We start from the raw sequence: 22,325 nt of genomic DNA, 5'->3' as shown, positions 1-22,325 counted from the left end.
TATGTGTCCGCCGCCCTCCCACCCCCTGTGCGCCCCCCCGCTGTTCAGAAAATACTCACCCGCTCCCACGTTGGCTGTCACTCCTTCCTCTCTGCCCCGCGCCTCCTACTGTATGCGGTCACGTGGGGCCGCTCATTTACAATCATGAATAGTCGGCTCCGCCCCTATGGGAGGTGGAGCCACATATTCATGACTGTAAATGATCGGCCCCACGTGACCGCATACACTAGAAGCCGCGGCCAGACCAGGAAGCAGCGAGGGAGGCGGGTAAGTATTTTCGGAACAGCGGGGGGGCGCACAGGGGGTGGGGGGGCGGCAGACACATAGATCTTTATTTTAAACACTATTATTCATATTTTCTCTGCAGCAAACGCTGCTGCAGGGAACATATGAATCGCGGCTTCAGCACGATGCAGGGTACCACACGCGTGGGTACCACACGCTCCGTGTGGTACCCACTCGCCATACGGGCGGCACACGTGTGCCGCACGTATGGCCTACGTGAGTTCCCAGGCACACGGACACGGATAACTCCGGTACCGATTTATTCCGGTACCGGAATTATCTGGACGTGTGGGACAGCCCTTATACACCGGAGACCAGAACTGTGCACAGTATTCTAAGTGTGGTTGAACTAGTGACTTGTGTAGATGTAAAATTATGTTCTCCTCATGAGCATCTATGCCTCTTTTAATGCATAATCATTAAACATTACATAATTGTAATAATATAATGTTGGTTTTCTGAAAACATATCCAGATTTAATATCCCATCAAACAGTGAGCAACCTTCTTTTACATTTATTGATCTACTACTAGTTATCTTTTGATGAATGTGGCTGCCCACGTGACTGCCGCTGACAGTATACAAGGACAGTATATGAACGTGTTGGTTTTCTTGTGAATGAAAGACTTCTGTTCAGCTCGTCTATATAATTGTGTCAACACCCTCATATTTTATCAGTATGAATGGTGAATTAACCTTTCTTCTGGCTCTTCTCTTTCAGCTGCTCAGAATGAAGAGCGTTTGTGTGCCTACAAAGACCCTAACCACATGGACCACGGGGCCAGTGAAAGCCAGATATCCCCAGAAAATGGCACGGTGGAATGCTCCAAGGGCAGTACCTGCTTTGGATTATGGGGAAAAACAAAAGATGGTGAAATCAGTCTCGTCACACAAGGCAAGTAAAATGGAAAATCATTAAAGTACAACTAAATACATAAAGCATTATTCATAACTACCGATTTACATGCATTATATTTTATTATTAGCATCATTCTAATGCCTGCCATTCTATATATAAAGTATATCATTTATACCATATTGTTAGATGCAAAGAAAATGAATAAACAACATCAGCAAAACCTCAGAACCTAAGTTATTTGTTTCAGGTTTATACAATTTGTTACCAAGCTAAACAAACTTGTCCCGTTAACAATTTCATTTTTATTACATTTTTTTATTACATTGGTAAGGCTTATTTCATTCATTTAAAAAAAAGAAAGAAAACTTCAATTTTCAAAGAAAATACTTCAAGTATAAAACAAATAAGTTTTCTATAAACCGGTAAAAGACAAAATTGAAAGAAGTGTTACACAGAGACTAAATAACAACAGAGAGATGAAGAGAACATAATAACCAAAACTGCATCTGAAAAATTATTTTTATTAGCAATAATTAGCTACACAATAAAAACATGCAACATAAAATGACAAATTAAAACACAGGAGAGGGCGAACAAGGATCATTATATCACAGGCTATTAGATAGCCACAAAACCTGCAGGGATTGCCTGTGTTTGTCACATAATTGTGGCTGTCTAACAGCCGTGAAACATGCAGTGCGGGGAGTCGAACATGTCACTATAGAGCAGTCGCAATACTCGCTGCATACCCGAGCACCCTAGGCAAACTTGAATAACGAGTACTTGCGCTCATCACTATTAATTAATAGATTACATATTTGAGCATAACATCATAAAATATACTATTCTCATATTAAAGTACCCCTGAAGCATTTTTTTAAATTCCCCATCAATGAGCTCTTAGTACTGTATGTTCAGTGTATGCATTGAATTACATACCAGTCGCTGTCTTCTGCCATTTCCAGTGCTGCTCCAGTCCTCCCCTGCATCATTTAACCGCAGTTGTGACCTGCCAGCTCACAGAACATTTCTGTGTGGACCAGAAGTCACGTTCTAAGGCCACGGACACACATTCAGTGTGTGGTCAGTATTTTACATCAGTATCTGTAAACCAAAACCAGGAGTGGAACAATCAGAGGAAAAGTATTATTATTATTATTTATTTATATAGCACCATTAATTCCATGGTGCTGTACATGAGAAGGAGTTACATACAAAGTTATAGATATCATTTACAGTAAGCAAATTTACGATGACAGACTGGTACAGAGGGAAGAGGACTCTGTCCTTGCAGACTTACATTCTACGGGATAGTGAGGAAGAGACAGAAGGTCGGGGTGCAGCGGCTCTAGTGGTGGTGAGGGGGCAGCTCAGGTGGTTGGTGAGGCAGCAGAATGATTATTGCAGGTTGTAAGCTTTCCTGAAGAGATGGGTTTTCAGGTTATATCTGTAGGATCTGAGGGTGGTGAATAATCGGATGAGGCGTGGAATTCCAGAGGATGGGGGTATTCGGGAGAAATCTTGGAGGGGGTTGTGTGAGGAACGAATAAGTGTGAAGGAGACTAGGAGGTCTTGGGAGGATCAAAGATTCCGTGAGGGAAGATAGTGGGAGATTAGTTCAGAGATATAGGGAGGGGACAGGTTGTGGATGACTTTGTAGATCAGTGTTAGTAGTTTGAACTGAATTCGTTGGGGAATTGGGAGCCAGTGGAGGGATTTGCAGAGGGGAGAAACAGGGGAGTAGAAAGGAGAGAGGTGGATTAGTCTGGCAGCAGAGTTGAGGACAGACTGGAGTGGTGCAAGAGAGTTAGCGGGGAGGCCACAGAGGAATGTGTTGCAGTAATCAAGGCGGGAGATGATGAGGGCATGCACAAGAGTTTTAGTAGATTGAAGGCTGAGGAAGGGACAGATTCTGGAAATATTTTTGAGTTGGAGGCGACAGGAAATGGCAAGAGTTTGGACGTGCGGTTTGAAGGACAGGGCAGAGTCGAGAGTTACTCCAAGGCAGCGGATTTCAGGTGCGGGAGAGAGCGTAAGGCTGTTTACCATAATAGATAGGTTGAGTAGGGGAGATACGTGAGATGGAGGAAAGATGATGAGTTTTGTTTTGTCTACATTGAGTTTTAGAAAGCGAGAGGTGAAGGAGGATATGGCTGATAGACACTCTTGGATTATGGACAGCAGAGAGGTAACATCTGGGGCAGACAGGTAGATCTGAGTGTCATCCGCATACAGGTGGTACTGTAAGCCATGGAACTTTATGAGTTATCCTAGGCCAAGGGTGTAGATGGAAAAATGTAGGGGCCCCAGGACAGAGCCTTAAGGGACTCCAACAAAGAGAGGGCGGGATGAGGAGGTAGTGTGGTAGTGGGAAATGCTAAATGTGCTGTTGGAAAGGTATGAAGCAATCCAGGACAGGGAAAGAAACACTCACCACTTCTGTATTTATCACCCACTCCTGGTTTTGGCTTACAAAGACTGATGTAAAATACTGACCAAACACTGAATGTGTGAACGTTACGTGGCCTAAATGTAAGCCTTTCAGACTCAGATCAAGGCTCTAATAGACTTACATTAGGAAAGGAAGTAACGATCTGCTGTGTAAGTCGGCAAAAAAGAGCTGAGGTCACATGATGCTGATAATGGCAGACGACTGTAATGGTAAGTATTTTAATGCATAAATTGCACATAAATTACTGATTACACAGGTCTGCAAAAAACAATTTTTCAAGAGCTCTTTTGGCTATTCCACGTAATCTTTATGTTTTTAAGTGCGCTGAATCCGAAAATCACCTCCTTTGTGTCATAGGACATCACATTTTCTGACAATTTAAGTAACTATGTTAAATAAGACAATACCTCAAAATAAATGAAAATAGACTCATAAAATTAATTTTTTATTACAAATGTTTCATGAAAATCATTTTTTAACTGCAATGAGCTCACTAACACACACTAAAATCGATTCTTCTTCCCTGTGTGGCTTCTCTTGGTACATTTACGCTTGTGAGTAGCATCCGGAATGTCTCTCTGAAGCGTCCAACAGTAGTCTGCCATCATTGTAATGCTCCATCTTCCCTGGTATCTTCTTTCCATCTCTTTAATGTCCTGGTGGAATCGTTCACCTTGCTCTTCACTCACAGCTCCCATATTTTCAGGAAAGTTGTCAAGGTGGGAATGGAGGAAATGCACTTTCAAACTCATCAGGCAACCTAAAGCTTGAAATGCTTTCAGCATTCGTCCAACGATTTTTTTTGTAGTCAGGGTCTTGTATATCTTCAATGCATTGATGTGAATTAATTAATAGTAATTTTGACTTTCAAAACCCTAAGATAAAAAAAATACCAAAAATTGAGAAAAATATACTAAATTTGAAGAGAATTTTGCATTTTGTGGCAAATCCTGACTTCCAGGATTTTTTTCAATATTTTTTTCGTTTTCAGCACACCAAAATACATGGAAATTAGATGAAAATAATCAAACCGCTTTTTAGTCGCAGACCTATGTTACTAACAGATGGAGAAATAAAGAAAAAAAAATGGCTGGATTAGTACTTTAAGTAAGGCGATGTTCCCATTAGTAGCACCTGTATTAGAGTCTATCCAGTAGAGCTCCCAGATTTAAAGAGAACCTGCCATCATGATTTTGTACCCAAACTAGAACAGTAAGGCTGGGGTCACACTTGCGTGTGCAATGCGAGAAACTCTCGCCTCAATACCCGGCACTCGGGACCGGAGCATGTGGCTGCATAGAAATACATGCAGCTGAACACTCTGGTCCCGAGTGCTGGCGGCAGGAATTATTGCAAGAGACTCGTGCGAGTTTCTCGCAGTGCACACGCAAGTGTGACCCCGGCCTAAAACAGATTTCTACAAGGAAGGTAAGGCTTAAATCAGAATTAAAGTGCCTTTACATACATGCCATTAGTTTAGGGTATAATATCCTGATGACAGGTTATTTTTAACATTTTGTTTTGAGAAAAATCAGCGGGTAAACATAAGTGACGTCAGACTGACATGCCTGTAAGCCAAAATAACCAAAGGTGGGTAAACAAGCATTATTGGAAAGGAAACAATGAAAAAATCAAGTCTTTATGTAAAGTACATAGTCTGGAACTAAGATTGTTGTGCTCATGGAAGACTTCTTACTGTATTTACCATTTCAGGTTGCTGGTCATATACAGGTGACCCCCATGATTGTCACCATGAAGAATGTGTGATCACCACTAACCCTCCACTCATCCAAAATGGGACTTATCGCTTCTGTTGCTGCAGTGCAGACATGTGCAATGTCAACTTCACAGAGAATTTCACACCGCCAGATCCTCCAGATACAACACCCATCCGTAAGTACTGTTTTTTTTGATGAGTGCTAGATTGATGTAGTAAGAATTTGTACATTCATTTAGTAATTAATTCTGCTCCCTGTTGATGACAGATGTGCCATTATACACTTCTCATTCGCCAATATCAGATCTGTGATGAGAGGGGTTGTGTAATTGGGGTGCACACTGCACTGATAGAGGGTTAGTCCAGATAGCTATTGTTCATGTCAGGTCAGCAATCTATTAAGATCAGTGAAAGGTACAGAAACCATGAGCGAGAGCTCTTCCCCCATCTCTGTGGAGAGATTAACCACTCATTCCTCTAGTTCTCCAGTGTAAGTCAATGTGACCCTTTTGACTACCTGATTGGCATGTGGAAAGTGTCCCATGTGAGTCCCCTCTCCTGTGAAACCTGACAGTGATGCTTGTTGGATGGTTGGACTCGATCTCCTACAACGCAGTTGTATGCTGTTCGGCCCTCCATATGTGGTGTACCATGGAGCTTGCGCCAATGCTGCTGCCTCTTATGAGTGTTTGCCCAAGATGTGCCGTCATTCCATACTCCCAACTCCACGTGTGAATAATGGTGTCCAGTTTCTTCTTATTGATTTTGAGATTTTGGTTTCACAAGTGCTGTGACATGTTCTCCTCCTTCTGTAAGTTTGCATTAATGATGCAATATAGCACTGTCTTTTCCTTAACCCTGCGCTAATAACCAGGCAATAATGGCATTTGGCACCACTTTATATGCAGAGGTATATTCAGTGCAGAGCCTGGAAGCCACCTTGATGACTAACAAATGGGGAACCGTTTTTGCTTTTCATTTGAGTTTCTATTTAAAGGGGATATCCGGTACTACAAAATTGGCGACCTATCCCCCGGAGACATCATCAATATCTGACTTGTGGTTATCTGACAGCTCCACCTATCAGCTGCTAGCAAGTTTCATGTGTAGCAAAAGCACACAGTCTACAAAGCTGGAACAGCGCAGCTCAAGGTGTAGTGGCCATTCTCAGGTACTGCAGCTCAGCTCCCATTCACTTCAATGTGGTGTTTCAACTCTGCAGACTGTGTACGTCCGCCGGCCACGGGAACTGCTAACAGCTGATTGGTTGATTGGTGATGGCATCTACCAATCTGGTTTTCATTAACTTTATCTTTGTATGTCGAATTAAATAAATAAACCTTAATATGTAGAATATATCATCACAATCCAGTCCAAAAAAGCCATAAAATATTGATTTTAAAGTTGGGACATTGTATGTTATATTTCTACACTGACTTTTCAGATTAACCATCGCAGTCCTATAATACCCGATTATTGTGGACCAGGTTTGGCTACATTCTGGGTGTTTCACGACCTCTCCAGAGCATTTTTGTAGTCTCCTGTTCTCGTTACAAAACTGCGTTTTACTGGATAAAGTCATTGGCTTTTTTACAGCATTTACCTCCAAGCAGACTGATGTACAATAAAGGCAGCTCACAGCCTAAATACTTGGATGGGGCAGCTTTAGCCCAAGACGTCAGTTTCGCACAGTCTGAGTAATAGTTGATGTTCCACATTTTTGTGGTTTGCATTATTGAAGCTTTAAAGAAACAGAACAGAAAGATAGAAGCCACCCTGTTTTATTACGTGCTACTTCCATCCAAGAACGGACCGATAGGAGGCTGCTGAGTTGGGCCAAAAAACCCAGGGCTGGTCCTTAAATTGTGGTCTGTATGCGGAAAAATGTAGGTATCCTGAAAAATGGATCTGTGAATCCAGCCTTAGGCACAAAATCACGTAACAAGAAGCGACATGCCTGATAATATAAAAACCACTGAGCTGAGCGTCAATTTGGAATATTTGGTTTATTTCTCAAGGTAGGAAACAGGTGGGAATAGGGTAAAATATGCCATTATTATAATTTCTTATGGGCGTAAAACCGAGTGCGGCTAGTCTGAATTGCCTTGCATTACTATACAGAACATTTCACCTGTTCCATGTATAATTTTTTTTCTTCTTTCTCTTTCTTCTTATAAATGTATCACCTGCTTTTCTGTCATACCCAGCAGTGATATATGGCCTTTTTTATTTTTGAAGTGTTAAATCAATTGGAACTGTCGGGACCACACTCAGTCGGAGCAGCCTTTGGAAGTGGGGAATCACCAGAAATAATACACAAGACACGTCTCGTATAGTATATCACTGGGAAGCCTTTGAAAGCACGCCTGCCTTCAAGGTGCTATCCCCTCTTTATATAGTTGGACAGGTAGTTTCAGTGGTTATACAAGTTTTGCTTGTTTAAACAAAGAGAGAAAAGAGAAGACAAAAAAAAAAACAGTTTTGGCTATGTGATAGTTTCACAACAAACAATACAGTACAGTACAGTTTCGCCTAAGTGGCAGTTTCACAAACAAAAAAATAGGATTTCACACTATAGCTAAAATGTCCTTGAATGGACAGGTCAATATTGATCACAAATTCTTTTTGGTTCATTGAGGTAACCATTTTTGTTCCGCTCTTCACAATCCCCCCTTTGACATATTCCATTCAAAACCTTGTCATATAGACGATTATTTTAGTCATTCTTTTTGTGATATTGCAAAAAAAAACTTTATATTCTCGCATCCATTACACAAAATTTATTTGTGCATACCGAGATACCCTTGAGTACAACCTTGAATAATACATATATAATTACAATAACTATAACTGTATGTATTAGGCTTTGCATAATCCCGGTAACCCACCCACCGATTCCCCTGAACCAATTGGCCGGGTTAAGAAAGGAAAAGGTATCTGACCACCAGCTATCCTTATTTTGGTCATTGTCTTTGTCATACTGATCCCTGAGTCGTTGTACGTCTTCTAATTTAAATCTCATACTCATAGTACTATTCGGGTCTATATAATGACAGCAGGTGGGTCCGATGATTTGACACATACCCCCTTGTGAGGCAGTTAGGTAATCCAATACCAGGGTATGTTGGTTAGTGACTATTATAAGCTGATTCTGTACAGCTATACTAGTATTTAATATGTCCAATATATCCCAAATCTGGTCATCTAGATAATCCGTGGCTCTAACTAATTTATCCCACATCTGTGTTAACATAGGATAAATAAAAATGGTACTAGCAATTTTGTTGGGAATTCCCATTTGTACTATATGTGGCCTCCCCGAGGGACGTGGTGAGTTATCTGCAGCTCTTTTATACAGTGTGTGCTTGGGCACGGCTTGCATATTCACTTGTTTGTTCGAAATTATGAAAGTAGCCGGGGTTAGGCGTCCTAATGTACAAGTACCCTTTATACCTACGGGAAGCCATTTATATGCTCCTTCTCCGCATATCCAAAATGTACCCTCAGGCAGATCCCACAAAGCTGAGTGCTGCAATACCAATCTATGAGCCAAATCCACAAAACTAGATACATTCTGAAGCATACACCAAGAGGGTTTTTGTCCCAAGGGGCTACAGTACCCGGCTGCGGGATTCCCACATACATGCATTCCGTTGAGGTTAACATTATTAACATCAATATCATGAGTCTTATACTGCTTTTTTGCAATGGCTTGCATGTATCCATGATGCCTTTCCTTCAAGCTTGACTGCTGTTGGAGTTGTTAACAGGACTTGGAAAGGTCCGTCAAATCTCGGTTCCAGAGTCTTTCTGGTGTGTCTTTTCACGTAGATTTGATCACCAGGTTCCAACTTGTGGCCTCCTTCGAGATTTTCTGGATCTGGAAGGGAAGCAAAAACTTGCGAATGCACTTTAGTTAAACGTTTTTGTAATTCTTGTACATAAGCAGTTAAAGTCTCAGTATTCAACATCAGTTGTTGTGGAAAATAACAACCCAAATTTGCTGCTCTACCAAAAAGAATCTCATGTGGTGACAGCTTAGCCTTCCCCCTTGGGGCGTTTCGGATGGATTACAGGGCAAGTGGTAGACACTCGGTCCAAGGCTTTCCTGTTTCTGCCATGGCCTTCTGGATTTTTAATTTTATTGTTCCATTTAATCTTTCCACTTTACCTGAACTCTGTGGGTGATACGGAGTGTGAAACTGGTTTTCTACTCCCAACATTTTCATAACATTCTGGAATATTTCTCCAGTAAAATGGGTACCCCTATCTGACTCGATCACCTCAGGCATGCCGTAACGGGGTATCAGTTCATGTGCTATTTTAATGGCAGTAGTTTTTGCTGAGGCTTTACGAACTGGATAAGCCTCTGGCCACCCTGAGAACATGTCCACACACACAAGCACATATTCGTATCCATTGTACCTAGGAAGCTGGATGTAGTCAATCTGGAGTCTTTGAAAGGGATACAGTGGTCTTACATGATGCTTGGTTGGGGTTTTAATGGTCTGACCTGGATTGTGTGCCAGGCATATAGCGCATGCAGCACACATGTTCCGAGCGAAATTACCAAAGCCTGGAGCCAACTACCTTTCTTTTACCTTGAGCGTCATACCGTTTGCCGATACATGCGTAGGTAGGTGGAGGTCACTCGCCACTGCGGGGTACCAGGCTCTGGGTAAACACAACAAAGTTCCTTTTTTCCATAATCCTTGCTGATCTTCTGCCCCTTTTTTCTGCCACTGCCCTCGTTCTTCGTCGTCTACCTGTTTCTGAGCTTCCTTCAATCTCTCCTCATCATCTTCAGAGCTATCTAGTGTGTGGGCATGATGTAAGGGTTTACGTGCTGCCTGTTTTGCTGCTTTGTCGGCTTTATCGTTACCCCTGGCTTCCTCGGTGTCGAGTCTCACATGTGCAGCTACCTTTATCACCGCTATTTCTTTAGTTTCTTGTGCTGCCTCCAGAATCTGTCTAATGAGGGAGGCATGTTTAACAGGTTGGCCTGAAGCAGTCATATAACCTCTGGCTCTCCATATTACGCCAAAATCGAAAATAATGCCATGTGCATATCTAGAATCAGTGTATATGTTTGCTGTCTGATCTTTGGCTATTTTTAGAGCTTCAACTAATGCCGTAAGTTCTGCTTCTTGTGCAGACTGATTAGCAGGGAGAGGTTCTGCTTTCAGCACTTCATGCTGAGTTACTACCGCATAACCTGTATGAAATTGTCCATTCATATCTGCATATCTACTGCCATCTATGAAAAGTTCAAATGTAGATAGAAAACAGCAAAAAAAAAAAAAAAAAAAAACAACTAACAAATCCTATTATCATTGCAATCACATTGCACCTCAGATAAGGCCCTTCTGCCTCCTGTCTAAACCACACTGGTCTAACAATTCATTTCAATAACAAAAGAGCAAACTTAGCAAATAGAAGAAGAATAAAAGGAGCTAAAACAAAAGAAACAATGAAAGACCAGAGACCAGATAGAAACTCTATAATCTGAGTTTACATCAAGACCTCACTATCCTCCCTGGTTGTAATTGGCCATTTTGAGGAGTTTGCCCGTGGCTTGGGACAGACTGAGAGAAAATGCCATTATGTCTGTGAAAATGCCTGTGCTCCCTGACAATATTGCTAGGCCCCTCACAATTACTTGTGCAGTAACAGTTCCTTGCAATATGTCCAAAGTGACCACATTTAAAACATTTCACAGAATAATATTTCCTCTCCTTCATCGTACCCGGCCATTTGCAGTACCTGGCAATATGGCCGGAGCCAGCACAGGCATAACATGTAACACATGCCAAGCCTGATTTATGGGCCCGGACAGAACATACCTCCCTCTGTCTGGAACTTTTAAACTCTTCCATTACTAAGGATGCACTCTTAACAATGTCACGTTTGAACTTTCTTTGTAATTTAGACAGCACATATCTGTCATTACTTTTTATTATTGGATCAAAATTTGATAAAATATTTGATATATCACCTTTTCCATCACTCCCCCCTTTTTGCCCTGCACAGGGCACAATTGGTTTGGGGATCTGACCTTGTGTTCAGAGACAAAGAGAAGGCCGGCACCACATTTGAAAAATCATTGATGATATTTTTCAGACTAGTAATCAGTTGGGAACTAGTATCCAGCTCCACACTGCACTGATTAACAATGGCATCACTGGCTGCTGCCATTTCCTTCACAGCTCTGACCTCAGCCCCAGACTGAATCAGCTGGGCTTCCATATCAACACAATGATTTTTCATTTTCAGCAGTTGTGATTTATGACTAGCAATCTGCTTTTCTCTGTCTACTTTATACTGTTCATTCTCTGCCAGTTGTGTCTGTAAGGCACACACTCTCTGCACATTAGTCACACAACACTGGCAGTGGAAATTTGGGGAATCTGCATTACACAGGGATTCCTCATACACACAGATCAGTTTAGCTAACATTTGTAGTCGTTTGCTTGATTTATTCAAGACCGACCGTTTCTGTATGCACATGCTGTCATGCCCACATGCTTGTTCCAATAGGGCAGACCACAGCATTTCTGCTACCCTAGAGACATCAATCAACGCTTGGATCTGATCTATCCATTTCTTGTCTCTGATTATGCCCTTTTTTTTTTTCTCCTGAATTCCTTCCCATTTTTTTTCTACTAAAGGCTTCTGCCTTAGTAACTCCAAACTTACTAAAAATCTTTCTCAGCCCCTTAGTGGCATCTTCACCACTTCTCTCCTTTATGATAGTATAGATATCTAATTCTTCTGGTTCCGACTTTGTTTGCTTATTCCCCATTTTCTTATCCTGAGCTTTCTTGCCCTAGGTGGCGTTTGGGTATGAGAATACCTCGTTACCTTCTTCCTAAGGAGCTAGGATGTTTAACGGCTTCTGCGTACCGTGTTGATGTAAGAAAATCCTGATTCCTACACCTATAGCAAACAACACAAATGCAACCAGACAGAGGATCAAAATACAACGTATCTTGTCCCAGGCTAATTTATCTGTCCTGGGCTCATACTATCATACACTTATCCGTCACCAGGTTTTCGTCAAAGACAGGATCAGAGATTGAACATAGGCGCGGAGGTCTCCCCGAAAGGACGCAACCACGTTGCCCAGTGGGACAGTCACTTCTTCTGTTTCAACACCCTGGGCGGCTTATAGGGCTATTCCCAACTTCCACACACCTTCTATTCACATTCACTCTCATTCAATGCCGTACTCCGTGAGGTGGTCAATTCCTAAGTAGTTCAAGAACCCGAGCTATAGGTATCCTCCTCTACTAGAACTACCCGCTAAAGGACACGACACAGAAAATCTTACGGACAGTGCAGGGCAGATATAAGAGATCTAACAGTGTCTCTTACCTGGCCAGGTTTTTATTCATCTGCCGTCCATTATCCCAGATTCTCTTTTTGTTCGTATTCTGCCGGTGTTCTTGAAGGAGTACACAGACCTCGGGTCCCTGTTCAGGCGCCAGGAAATGTCGGGACCACACTCAGTCGGAGCAGCCTTTGGAAGTGGGGAATCACCAGAAATAATACACAAGACACGTCTCGTATAGTATATCACTGGGAAGCCTTTGAAAGCACGCCTGCCTTCAAGGTGCTATCCCCTCTTTATATAGTTGGACAGGTAGATTCAGTGGTTATACAAGTTTTGCTTGTTTAAACAAAGAGAGAAAAGAGAAGACAAAAAAAAACCAGTTTCGGCTATGTGATAGTTTCACAACAAACAATACAGTACAGTTTCGCCTAAGTGGCAGTTTCACAAACAAAAAAATAGGATTTCACACTATAGCTAAAATGTCCTTGAATGGACAGGTCAATATTGATCACAAATTCTTTTTGGTTCATTGAGGTAACCATTTTTGTTCCGCTCTTCACAGAACTGACGGTGTAAAGGTGTCCAACAGCTATTCTACATTTACATATACAGAACATGCACACTTGGCTCTCACAAATTATTATTATTATTTATTGTTATAGCGCCATTTATTCCTTGGCGCTTTACATGTGAGGAGGGGTATACATAATAAAAACAAGTACAATAATCTTAAACAATACAAGGCACAACTGGTACAGGAGGAGAGAGGACCCTGCCCGCGAAGGCTCACAATCTACAAGGGATGGGTGAGAATACAGTAGGCGAGGATAGAGCTGGTCATGCAGCGGTTTGGTTGATCGGTGGTTACTGCAGGTTGTAGGCTTGTCGGAAGAGGTGGGTCTTCAGGTTCTTTTTGAAGGTTTCGATGGTAGGCGAGAGTCTGATGTGTTGTGGTAGAGGGTTCCAGAGTAGGGGTGATACGCGAGAGAAATCTTGTATGCGATTGTGGGAAGAGGAGATAAGAGGGGAGTAGAGAAGGAGATCTTGTGAGGATCGGAGGTTGCGTGTAGGTAAGTACCGGGAGACGAGGTCACAGATGTATGGAGGAGACAGGTTGTGGATGGCTTTGTATGTCATGGTTAGGGTTTTGTAGTGGAGTCTCTGGGCAATGGGGAGCCAGTGAAGGGATTGACAGAGGGGAGAGGCCAGGGAATAGCGGGGGGACAGGTGGATTAGTCGGGCAGCAGAGTTTAGAATAGATTGGAGGGGTGCGAGAGTGTTAGAGGGGAAGCCACAGAGCAGGAGGTTGCAGTAGTCAAATACACTTGTGTTCTCAGAAGAAACATCTCTGCCAGTGGCTTATTCCCAATGAGGATTGGGCATGATGAAATCCAACATGCCTGACCCTTTTTTCAAAACCTGACTTGATTCCTTTGTGTAAAAAAAGAATTACTTACAAGAGACTTAAGGGGACTCTGTCAGCACAGAATGACTGTTCAAACCAAGTACAGGCACTCGGTGCTTCATGGGCTGACAATTGTTTAAATACACCTTCCCACTTGCTTGGTTTCCATCTATCTCCACCCCAGGTGGGAAGGTGTGTTTAAATGATTGACCTCGCCGTGAAGCACCGAGCTCCTGTACTTGGTTTGAACAGTCATTCTCTGCTGAGAGTCTCTTTAAAGCGTTGTCTCATCATCTTAAATGGGTGAAATTGCAAATTCCTTGTAAAAAATTGTTGGCCAGATTACGGAAGTGAACTGTTCTCTCCCAGTCCGCCTAGCTTCAGTGGCACTGCACTCCTCTAATGCTGCAGAGGCAGAGCTGTGCACATTTTGGGCCAGTGGCTGCTGATCCAAACTGTCAGTCAGGCAGGAGTCTACCTCTCCTAGCAAGCAGAAGCCAGGACGCTTGCTCAGAAGATGAGATAGATCCTTGAAGAGGTCATTTTCTATTCTTTGTTTGTTTAAAGGGAATCTGTCACCCCAAAATCGTATATGAGCTGCGGCCACCGGCATCAGGGGCTTATCTACAGCATTTTGTAATGCTGTAGATAAGCCCCCGATGTAGCCTGAAAGATGAGAAATAAAGATTATATTATACTCACCCAGGGGCGGTCCGGGTCCGATGGGCATCGCGGTCCGGGGCCTCCTATCTTCAAACTATGACGTTCTCTTCTTGTCTTCTTGCCGCGGCTCCGGCGCAGGCGTACTTCATCTGCCCTGTTGAGGGCAGAGCAAAGTACTGCAGTGCGCAGGCACCGGGCCTCTCTGACCTTTCCGGCGCCTGCGCACTGCAGTACTTTGCCCATCGGACCTGGACCGCAGTGGGACCGCCCCTGGGTGAGTATAATATAACCTTTATTTCTCATCTTTCAGGATACATCGGGGCTTATCTAAAGCATTACAGAATGCTGTATATAAGCCCCTGATGCCGGTGGCTTCAGCTTATATACGATTTGGGGGGTGAGAGACTCCCTTTAAATAACAGGCATCTACATCTGGATTCCTTTACACTCCCTACATTACACCATAATATATAATTGTACAGCCATTCCTGAAGTCAGTGCCACATTCCGTTGTCCTTTAAGCCAATAGTTTTCAGTACTTGTGTTTACCAGGATTGGAAAAATGCCAGTTACCAGGCAGTTAATGCACCTGGAAACTAACTACTGTGGCGCCTTACTTTCCTGATTGTTTTTTGTTCATGTCTAAGAAAGTACGTATTGCCAGGCCAATAAGGATGTCAAACAGGCTCCAGAAGTGCTGTAATTGGCCCCTACATTTTTAGAATTTTTCATGTTCATAGACTGTATTCATTGTTATAATGAAACTTGGATTACTTCATTTCTTTGTCTTCTGACATTGGCTGTGACTTCAACATATTCCTAAAGTAGAGATGGTATATATTTTATTTCCCATTGCATATATATTCTGCATCTGCATCCACATTAGTCTTTGTCCGCATTGGGACTCAATCTATTTTTTTTATCTCTGATGCATGGACACAAACTAGGGACAGTTTCAGGCTACAATCACAAAACCCGATTTTCTCTCATCCTAGGAAATCGGTCCAATTATTCTAATCATACCCTGATAAGAGTGTGATCACTGTGTGATCTGACTTTCTCGGATATAGAGAAAAAAAAAAGTTTCTCCATGTCCTACATGGAGTGTGTCCGTGATTATCAGGCTGTACTCGGATGTTATCTGAGTGCGGTTCAGTGTTTTCCATGGACCCATAGACATGAGTGGCTGAGTGCCGTCTGATTCGGAGGCAACTTGTGCATGCTGCGATTTTAACTCAGGCCCATGCTTCTCCTCCATGCTTCACACTGTGCCTGTTGCTGGTCTCCTGGCTTCGACTTCTCTGGGAGGCATCAGGTGACCTCTGCAGCCAGTCATCAGTTGCTGGTTGGCTGCAGCAGTCATGTTTCATCCCAGCCCAGGAGACTAGAAAGGAACCCAGTATGGAACATGGAGCTATCTACTGTGTGTGGTCAACCTTAAAGGGAATCCGTCAGCAGGATTGTGCACAGTAACCTACAGACAGTGTCAGGTCAGCGCCGTTGTACTGATTAAAATGATACCTACGTGATGAAATCCGTCTTGTGGTTGTTGTAATTATTTATTTTCAGTTTTGAGTTAATGATATGCTCATGCTCCGGGGCGGGCCTGTAGACATACCAGTAAACCCAATTACAGGTCCCTGTATACGACGCAGGCTCAAGAGCTAAGCCTGCGTCATAGCCTGCAGATGCCAGCTGTGTTACACAGCCAGCCTCTGTCTCTAACAGATGTGAGAGGAGATGTTAATCCCTTAAATGTCAATCTCCGGCTACACCATTTAAAACGAGCCACCGTGCTGCCATTCCAATAGGGGCTGCTTATCACTGGACACATTGTTCATCTACCTGTATATAAGGGGAGTACAAGATTATAGTGTTTTTCAAATGTGTTACAGTAATAACCTCTTCATTTACACAGCATTTATACCACTGCCATAATATATATATTCCATCTGATGTGTCGAGGTGGTCCTCGGGGTTTATTAGAAATGCTTTAATCTCTCTATACAGAGGGCCCATAGACTGCGATGTATAGACCACGTTTGTGCACAGTAATATGGTTAATCCTGCAGGGAACGCTCCTCATCTTACAGACACATTTTCACAGTACAAATGTTGCTGCTCTCAGGTCAAATAACGTTTTCTTAGCATGTAACATTCTCTATCTAGCTAAAGCAAAGGAGTCCTGGGTGAATTTTTGCTCTTTTAGATTGATGTTGCAAGAGAGATGTTTTTGCCTTTTTCATGTTTGGTTAATTTTTACTCTGGTACCACTGATTGTCTTTTTATGTACCCTCCCCATGGAGAGCTAATTTGTGCAGTCTCTAGACTGTCTGGGTAAATCACTCCCTCATGTTCCCATTTGGGCCCATGCCTAGATGATTAGAAACACATGCTTCATGATGCGTCTCCATCCACCATAAATATGGTTACGTTGCCATCATGCTGCACTGCTCTCAACGTGAAGAACAGCAAACAGGAAAAGCAGACGGATAATTCTCAGGTCTCCATATGTCTTCTGTGAAATATTTATTAAGATTTTGAGAATAAAAGTTTCTTTATTTACATGTGAACATGAAACAAAAAAGCATGCCATGTGATGAAAGAGGGCCTATCACTAGTGTTTCCTGATATAAACTACGGCTACCACCTTTAATGCCTATGTTACAGCAGTCTAGTAAACTGTATATAAGTCCCACACCCCCTCTGCATAGCCCCAAAAGATACCTTTCATTATGCCGCCAAAAGGGCTCAGTCCAATGGGCATCACTGGTCTCGCTTCAGCGCCTCCTCTCTCCCTGCAATCATCCTCCTCTCCTGCTTCATGTTTGACGCGTCCTACGTCATCCACACAGGTTACCCAGTCACTCTCCTGCACAGGCGTCCTTCTCTGCCCTGCCGAGGGTAAAGCAAAGTACTGTAATGGGGATGTGCCAGGAGAGACCAAAGAGCGCCAATGACCCGGAAGTAAAGCTAGCGCATAGGCATTACAGTACTGTGCTCTGCCCTCGGCAGGGAAGAGAGAAGTACGCCTGTGCAGGAGCGTGATTGGGTGACACTGTGTGGATGACGTAGGAGTCATCATCCACATGACGCAGGGCAGGAGAATGGCGAATCTGAGAAGAGAGGAGGCTCTGAAGCAAGACCTGGGATACCTATCGATCCACGCCGTATGGGGAGATAATAAAGGTATTTTTTTGGCTATTCAGAGGGGGTGTGGGACTTGTATACAGGTTGCTAGACTTCTGTAAAAGAGGCGTAAAAGGTGGTGGCTGTAGTTTATATTGATAAAACCTGGTGATAGGTTCCTTTTAATCACGGAGATGAATGTTGGCTGAACCCACGTTTTGGCTGGAGCCAGCGTCCATCAAATTTGTTTGGGGTTGTTTGGGGTTGTCTTCCTCTGACTTCAGATGTTGGGAAAAGGCATTGGGGCCGATTTATCTAAGCTTTTATACCCGAAAACTGGCGAAAAAGCTTTGAAAAGTTGTAAAAAAAACTTTTGGTGTCTTCATGCCAGCTTGAATTGGCTCTGCTGCTGAATTCAGCTGGAGATTAGCAGTGGTAGGATGGTGACATGGCCAGTCCGTTACTACAGTAGTGTTTCTGGCGCGGCACATGCCACAGAGGAGATGCACCGAATTCATTAAGTGGCATGTGCCTTTTAATTACTTTGGTGCCGTGTACTCCAGCAAGACTCGAGTAGCTCAAGTGTGCGCCACGCTAATCTTGATGAGTCAGCCCTATTGTGTATTTTTATGCTGAGCCAAGCGTGCATGTATATGGAGAGAAAGGGTCAGGAGGAATAGCTGTCAACCAAACAAGCATTCGACCAATACATTAAAGGGAACCTGGAAGGCAATTAATGCTGCCCAAACTGTGGGCAGCATGAATTTGAGCCAGGTACATTGCTTTCTGAAACGCTTTGGTGTTTCAGAGAAAATATATTTATAAGATCCTGCTGGGGACCATAGCCGGAGACCACACAAGTCCGGGGATGCCCCTGACTGGCTCTTCTCAGCCATGCTGCAGGTGATTGGCAGGTCTCTTCCGATGTAGACACATGAGAGAGACCTGTCAATCACCTACAGCGGCTCTAGGTGTCTGAGTCTTCGGCTGGGGTTCCCGGCCAGATCTTAGAAGCATATTTTCTCTGAAACACCAGAATATTTCAGAGAATAATATACCTGTCTTCAATCATATACGGTATATATTCGAGTATAAGCCATCCCGAGTATAAGCCGACCCCCCTAATTTTGCCACAAAAAACTGGGAAAACTTATTGACTCGAGTATAAGCCTAGGGTGGAAAATGCAGCAGATACCGGTAAATGTCAAAAATACAAATAGATACCAATAAAAGTAAAATTAATTGAGGCATCAGTAGGTTAAGTGTTTTTGAATATCCATATTGAATCAGGAGCCCCATATAATGCTCCATACAGTTCATGATGGGCCCCATAAGATGCTCCATACAAAATATGCCCCATATAATGCTCCATATTAAAATACACCCCATATAATGCTGCATAAAGGTTGATGGTCCCATAAGGTGCTCCACGCATTATGCCCCATAAGATGCTCCACACATTATACCCCAAGAGATACTGCACACATTATGCCCCATAAGATGCTCCATACATTGTGGCCCCATACAATGCTCCATACATTGTGGCACCATACAATGCTCCATATATTGTGGCACCATACAATGCTCCATATATTGTGGCACCTTACAATGCTCCATATATTGTGGCCCCATACAATGCTCCATACATTGTGGCACCATACAATGCTCCATATATTGTGGCCCCATACAATGCTCCATATATTGTGGCGCCATACAATGCTCCATATATTGTGGCCCCATACAATGCTCCATATATTGTGGCCCCATACAATGCTCCATATATTGTGGCCCCATACGATGCTCCATTGTGGCCCCATACAATGCTCCATATATTGTGGCACCATACAATGCTCCATATATTGTGGCCCCATACAATGCTCCATATATTGTGGCACCATACAATGCTCCACACATTTGCCCCATTTGCTGTAGCTGCGATTAAAATAAAAAAATCACATACTCACCTCTCTTCGCTCAGGCCCCCGGCACTTGCGATAGTCCCCTTCCACGTTCCATCGCTGCGCGCTGCTCTGTCTTCCATCCTCTGCACTGACTGTTCAGGCAGAGGGCGGCGCGCACACTAATCGCGTCATCGCGCCCTCTGACCTGAACAGTCACAGCCAGAGGACGGAAGACAGAGCGGCCCCCAGCGGTGGAACGAGGAAGGTGACTATCGCGCAATGCTCACCTCCCCTGATATACTCACCTGCTCCCGGCATGGTCCCTGGCAGCGTCTCACTGTCAGATGGTCTCCGGGAGCCGGCGGCATCTTCCTGTGTTCAGCGGTCACGTGGTACCGCTCATTAAAGTAATGAATATGGACGCATATTCATTACTTTAATGAGCGGTATGTGACAGCTGAACACAGGAAGATGCCGCTGGCTCCCGGAGACCATCTGACAGTGAGACGCTGCCAGGGACCGCGCCGGGAGCAGGTGAGTATATCACCGCGTGGCTCCCCCCCTCCGCTTACAATGACTCGAGTATAAGCCGAGAGGGTCACTTTCAGCCCAAAAAAGTGGGCTGAAAATCTCGGCTTATACTCGAGTATATACGGTAATTGCCTTACAGGTTCCCTTTTAAGGGATTCTGTTAGTTGATTCATGTGAGCCAAACCACAAGCAGCATGGATTGGATCGTGGCGGTATGATTGCAGCCAGGTATATTTTTCTCTGAAATATGCTCGTGCTTCATAGAAAATATGGTTTGAAGATTATTATATTTATTATTTATCTTTATTTTTAAAGCACCATTAATTCCATGATGCTATACATTTGAGAATCCCACTGCTGATCCAGGTGATTGACAGGTCTCTTCCTTGTATGCACATGGAAGACCTTGTCAAGTGTGGGGAGAAGTCGACCGGGGCCAGTTACGGACTGGTCTCATCTCTGCCTATAGTCCCCGACTGGATCTTCAAACTATATATTCTTAGAAACACAGGAGTGTTTTGAAAAACACTATACCTGGCTGCAGTCATACATGCGGGTGAGTCGCCCACCAGGGCAATGGGGATACTTGGTACCGGGTCCGCTCACTCTTAAAGGGGATGTCACGAGGCTGCGACCCGGTCCGTGGTCCTGGGCACTCAATAAAAGGGGAAGTCTTTAAAGGGAAATTGGTAATAAAGTCTATTTGTGATGCCACCTGTGGTTCTCGGTCAGAGGGACCGATGCTGTTTAAAGGGGTCCTCTGGGGCAATGTTGTTGCAGCAAGATGGTGACGCTTCCCACAGGTGAAGCGGGGTCCCCAGGGCTCCCAAGGTGTGTGACAGGGATGGTGGGTTGCCGGTAAATAACGGATGACACAGAGTTGCAGTCTTTACCTGGTTTACTGGCGTTGTAGTAGGCCTCAGTCCAGGGTACCGGCAAAAGGTGCAGAAGGAGTCCAGGCAGCCTGAAAACAAGTGGTAATCTCCCTTGGCAAGTCAGGTTGGGAGCCTTCCTCTATGCACTGGTTTTCTAGCCCCTTGGTACCTGTAAGCAAGGTGCCCTTTTCTCTCTCCTTTCTCCTCCTGAGACAGTACCTGCTAGGCAGGCAGCTTGAGCTGTACTCTTGGGGGTCTCTGACACAGTGACTCCAGGCTCTATCTGCTGCTGTGCCTCAGGTATGGTATGGGCAATTAACATACAGTCCTATGCCCTCCGGTTCTGCTGTGGACCTAGTAGTTATCCACAACCTCGGGCTCCCAGTGCCCGGTTTCTGCGCTCTGGCTCACAGGAGGCCCAGTTGCAGCCTCCCTGAGCTCCTAATCACTCCTCTCCCTTCACTGTCTGCTCCAGATTCAACTAACTCCTCCAGACCAGGATGGATATATCAGGGAAGTTCCCCTAAAACAGGGTTTTGAGCTCCCCCTTCTGGCCTGGAGTTAGAATATGTTGTGTGTAAGATCTACCTGCCAAAGGGATCCCTCCTGTCTCCAGGCATGGCACTACCCTCCCCGAGAGGAAGGCAGCATCACTGTGGTACCCAATCTCCTGGGGTGCCACACAGGCTCTAGCTTATGCTGCTTGTAGTTTGGGCAGCATGAATCAGCAGACAGGTTCCCTTTAAAGGGAATCTGTCGCCAGTTTTTTTTTTAACCTCATATGAGATCATGATGTAGGAAAAGAGACCCTGATTCCAACGATGTATCACAATTCACTGGGTGCAGCAATTGTGATGCAATCAGTTCTTACATGCAGCATGAAGCCCACACCAGACTCTCTATGTACACTGTCTATTGACAGTGAGCTGCTTATCAGAGGAGGGGCAGAGTCGTACCAGGAAGCAGGTGTCAGCTAGTCACAGCAGTGGTAATGTCCTGGTGATAAAACCTTCACTGTAAGTAAACAGCACACAGCCTGATAAGTGACACATCATTGAAATCAGTGTTTGAACCCCTACCTCATTGCTGTCCTCACATTTCATAGCAAAAACCTGCTGACACATTTCTTTTAAGATGTATGGCCCACTTTTAAATTAATGTAAATCAGCAGCTGG

At 43.9% G+C, this 22,325-nt stretch overlaps 1 protein-coding gene across 2 annotated transcripts in view; it reads left to right on the top strand.

The window, feature by feature from the left end:
• The window catches only part of BMPR2 (bone morphogenetic protein receptor type 2), a 217,613-nt gene that overhangs the window by 111,929 nt on the left and 83,359 nt on the right, over window positions 1–22,325 (top strand). Inside the window, exons 2-3 of one of the 2 annotated variants that reach the window (XM_077272082.1) lie at window positions 1,007–1,180; window positions 5,310–5,489. In XM_077272082.1, the coding sequence (XP_077128197.1) occupies window positions 1,007–1,180; window positions 5,310–5,489 (354 nt within the window). Of the gene's footprint in view, window positions 1–1,006; window positions 1,181–5,309; window positions 5,490–22,147; window positions 22,167–22,325 lie in introns of those variants that run through there. The other variant, XM_077272083.1, reaches the window with a different exon arrangement.

The sequence above is a fragment of the Ranitomeya variabilis genome, chromosome 7 (genome assembly GCF_051348905.1).
Source record: "Ranitomeya variabilis isolate aRanVar5 chromosome 7, aRanVar5.hap1, whole genome shotgun sequence".
NCBI classification, from domain to species: domain Eukaryota; kingdom Metazoa; phylum Chordata; class Amphibia; order Anura; family Dendrobatidae; genus Ranitomeya; species Ranitomeya variabilis.
Note: the sequence above shows the minus strand (reverse complement) of the source record. Positions and strands in the feature narration are given on the sequence as shown.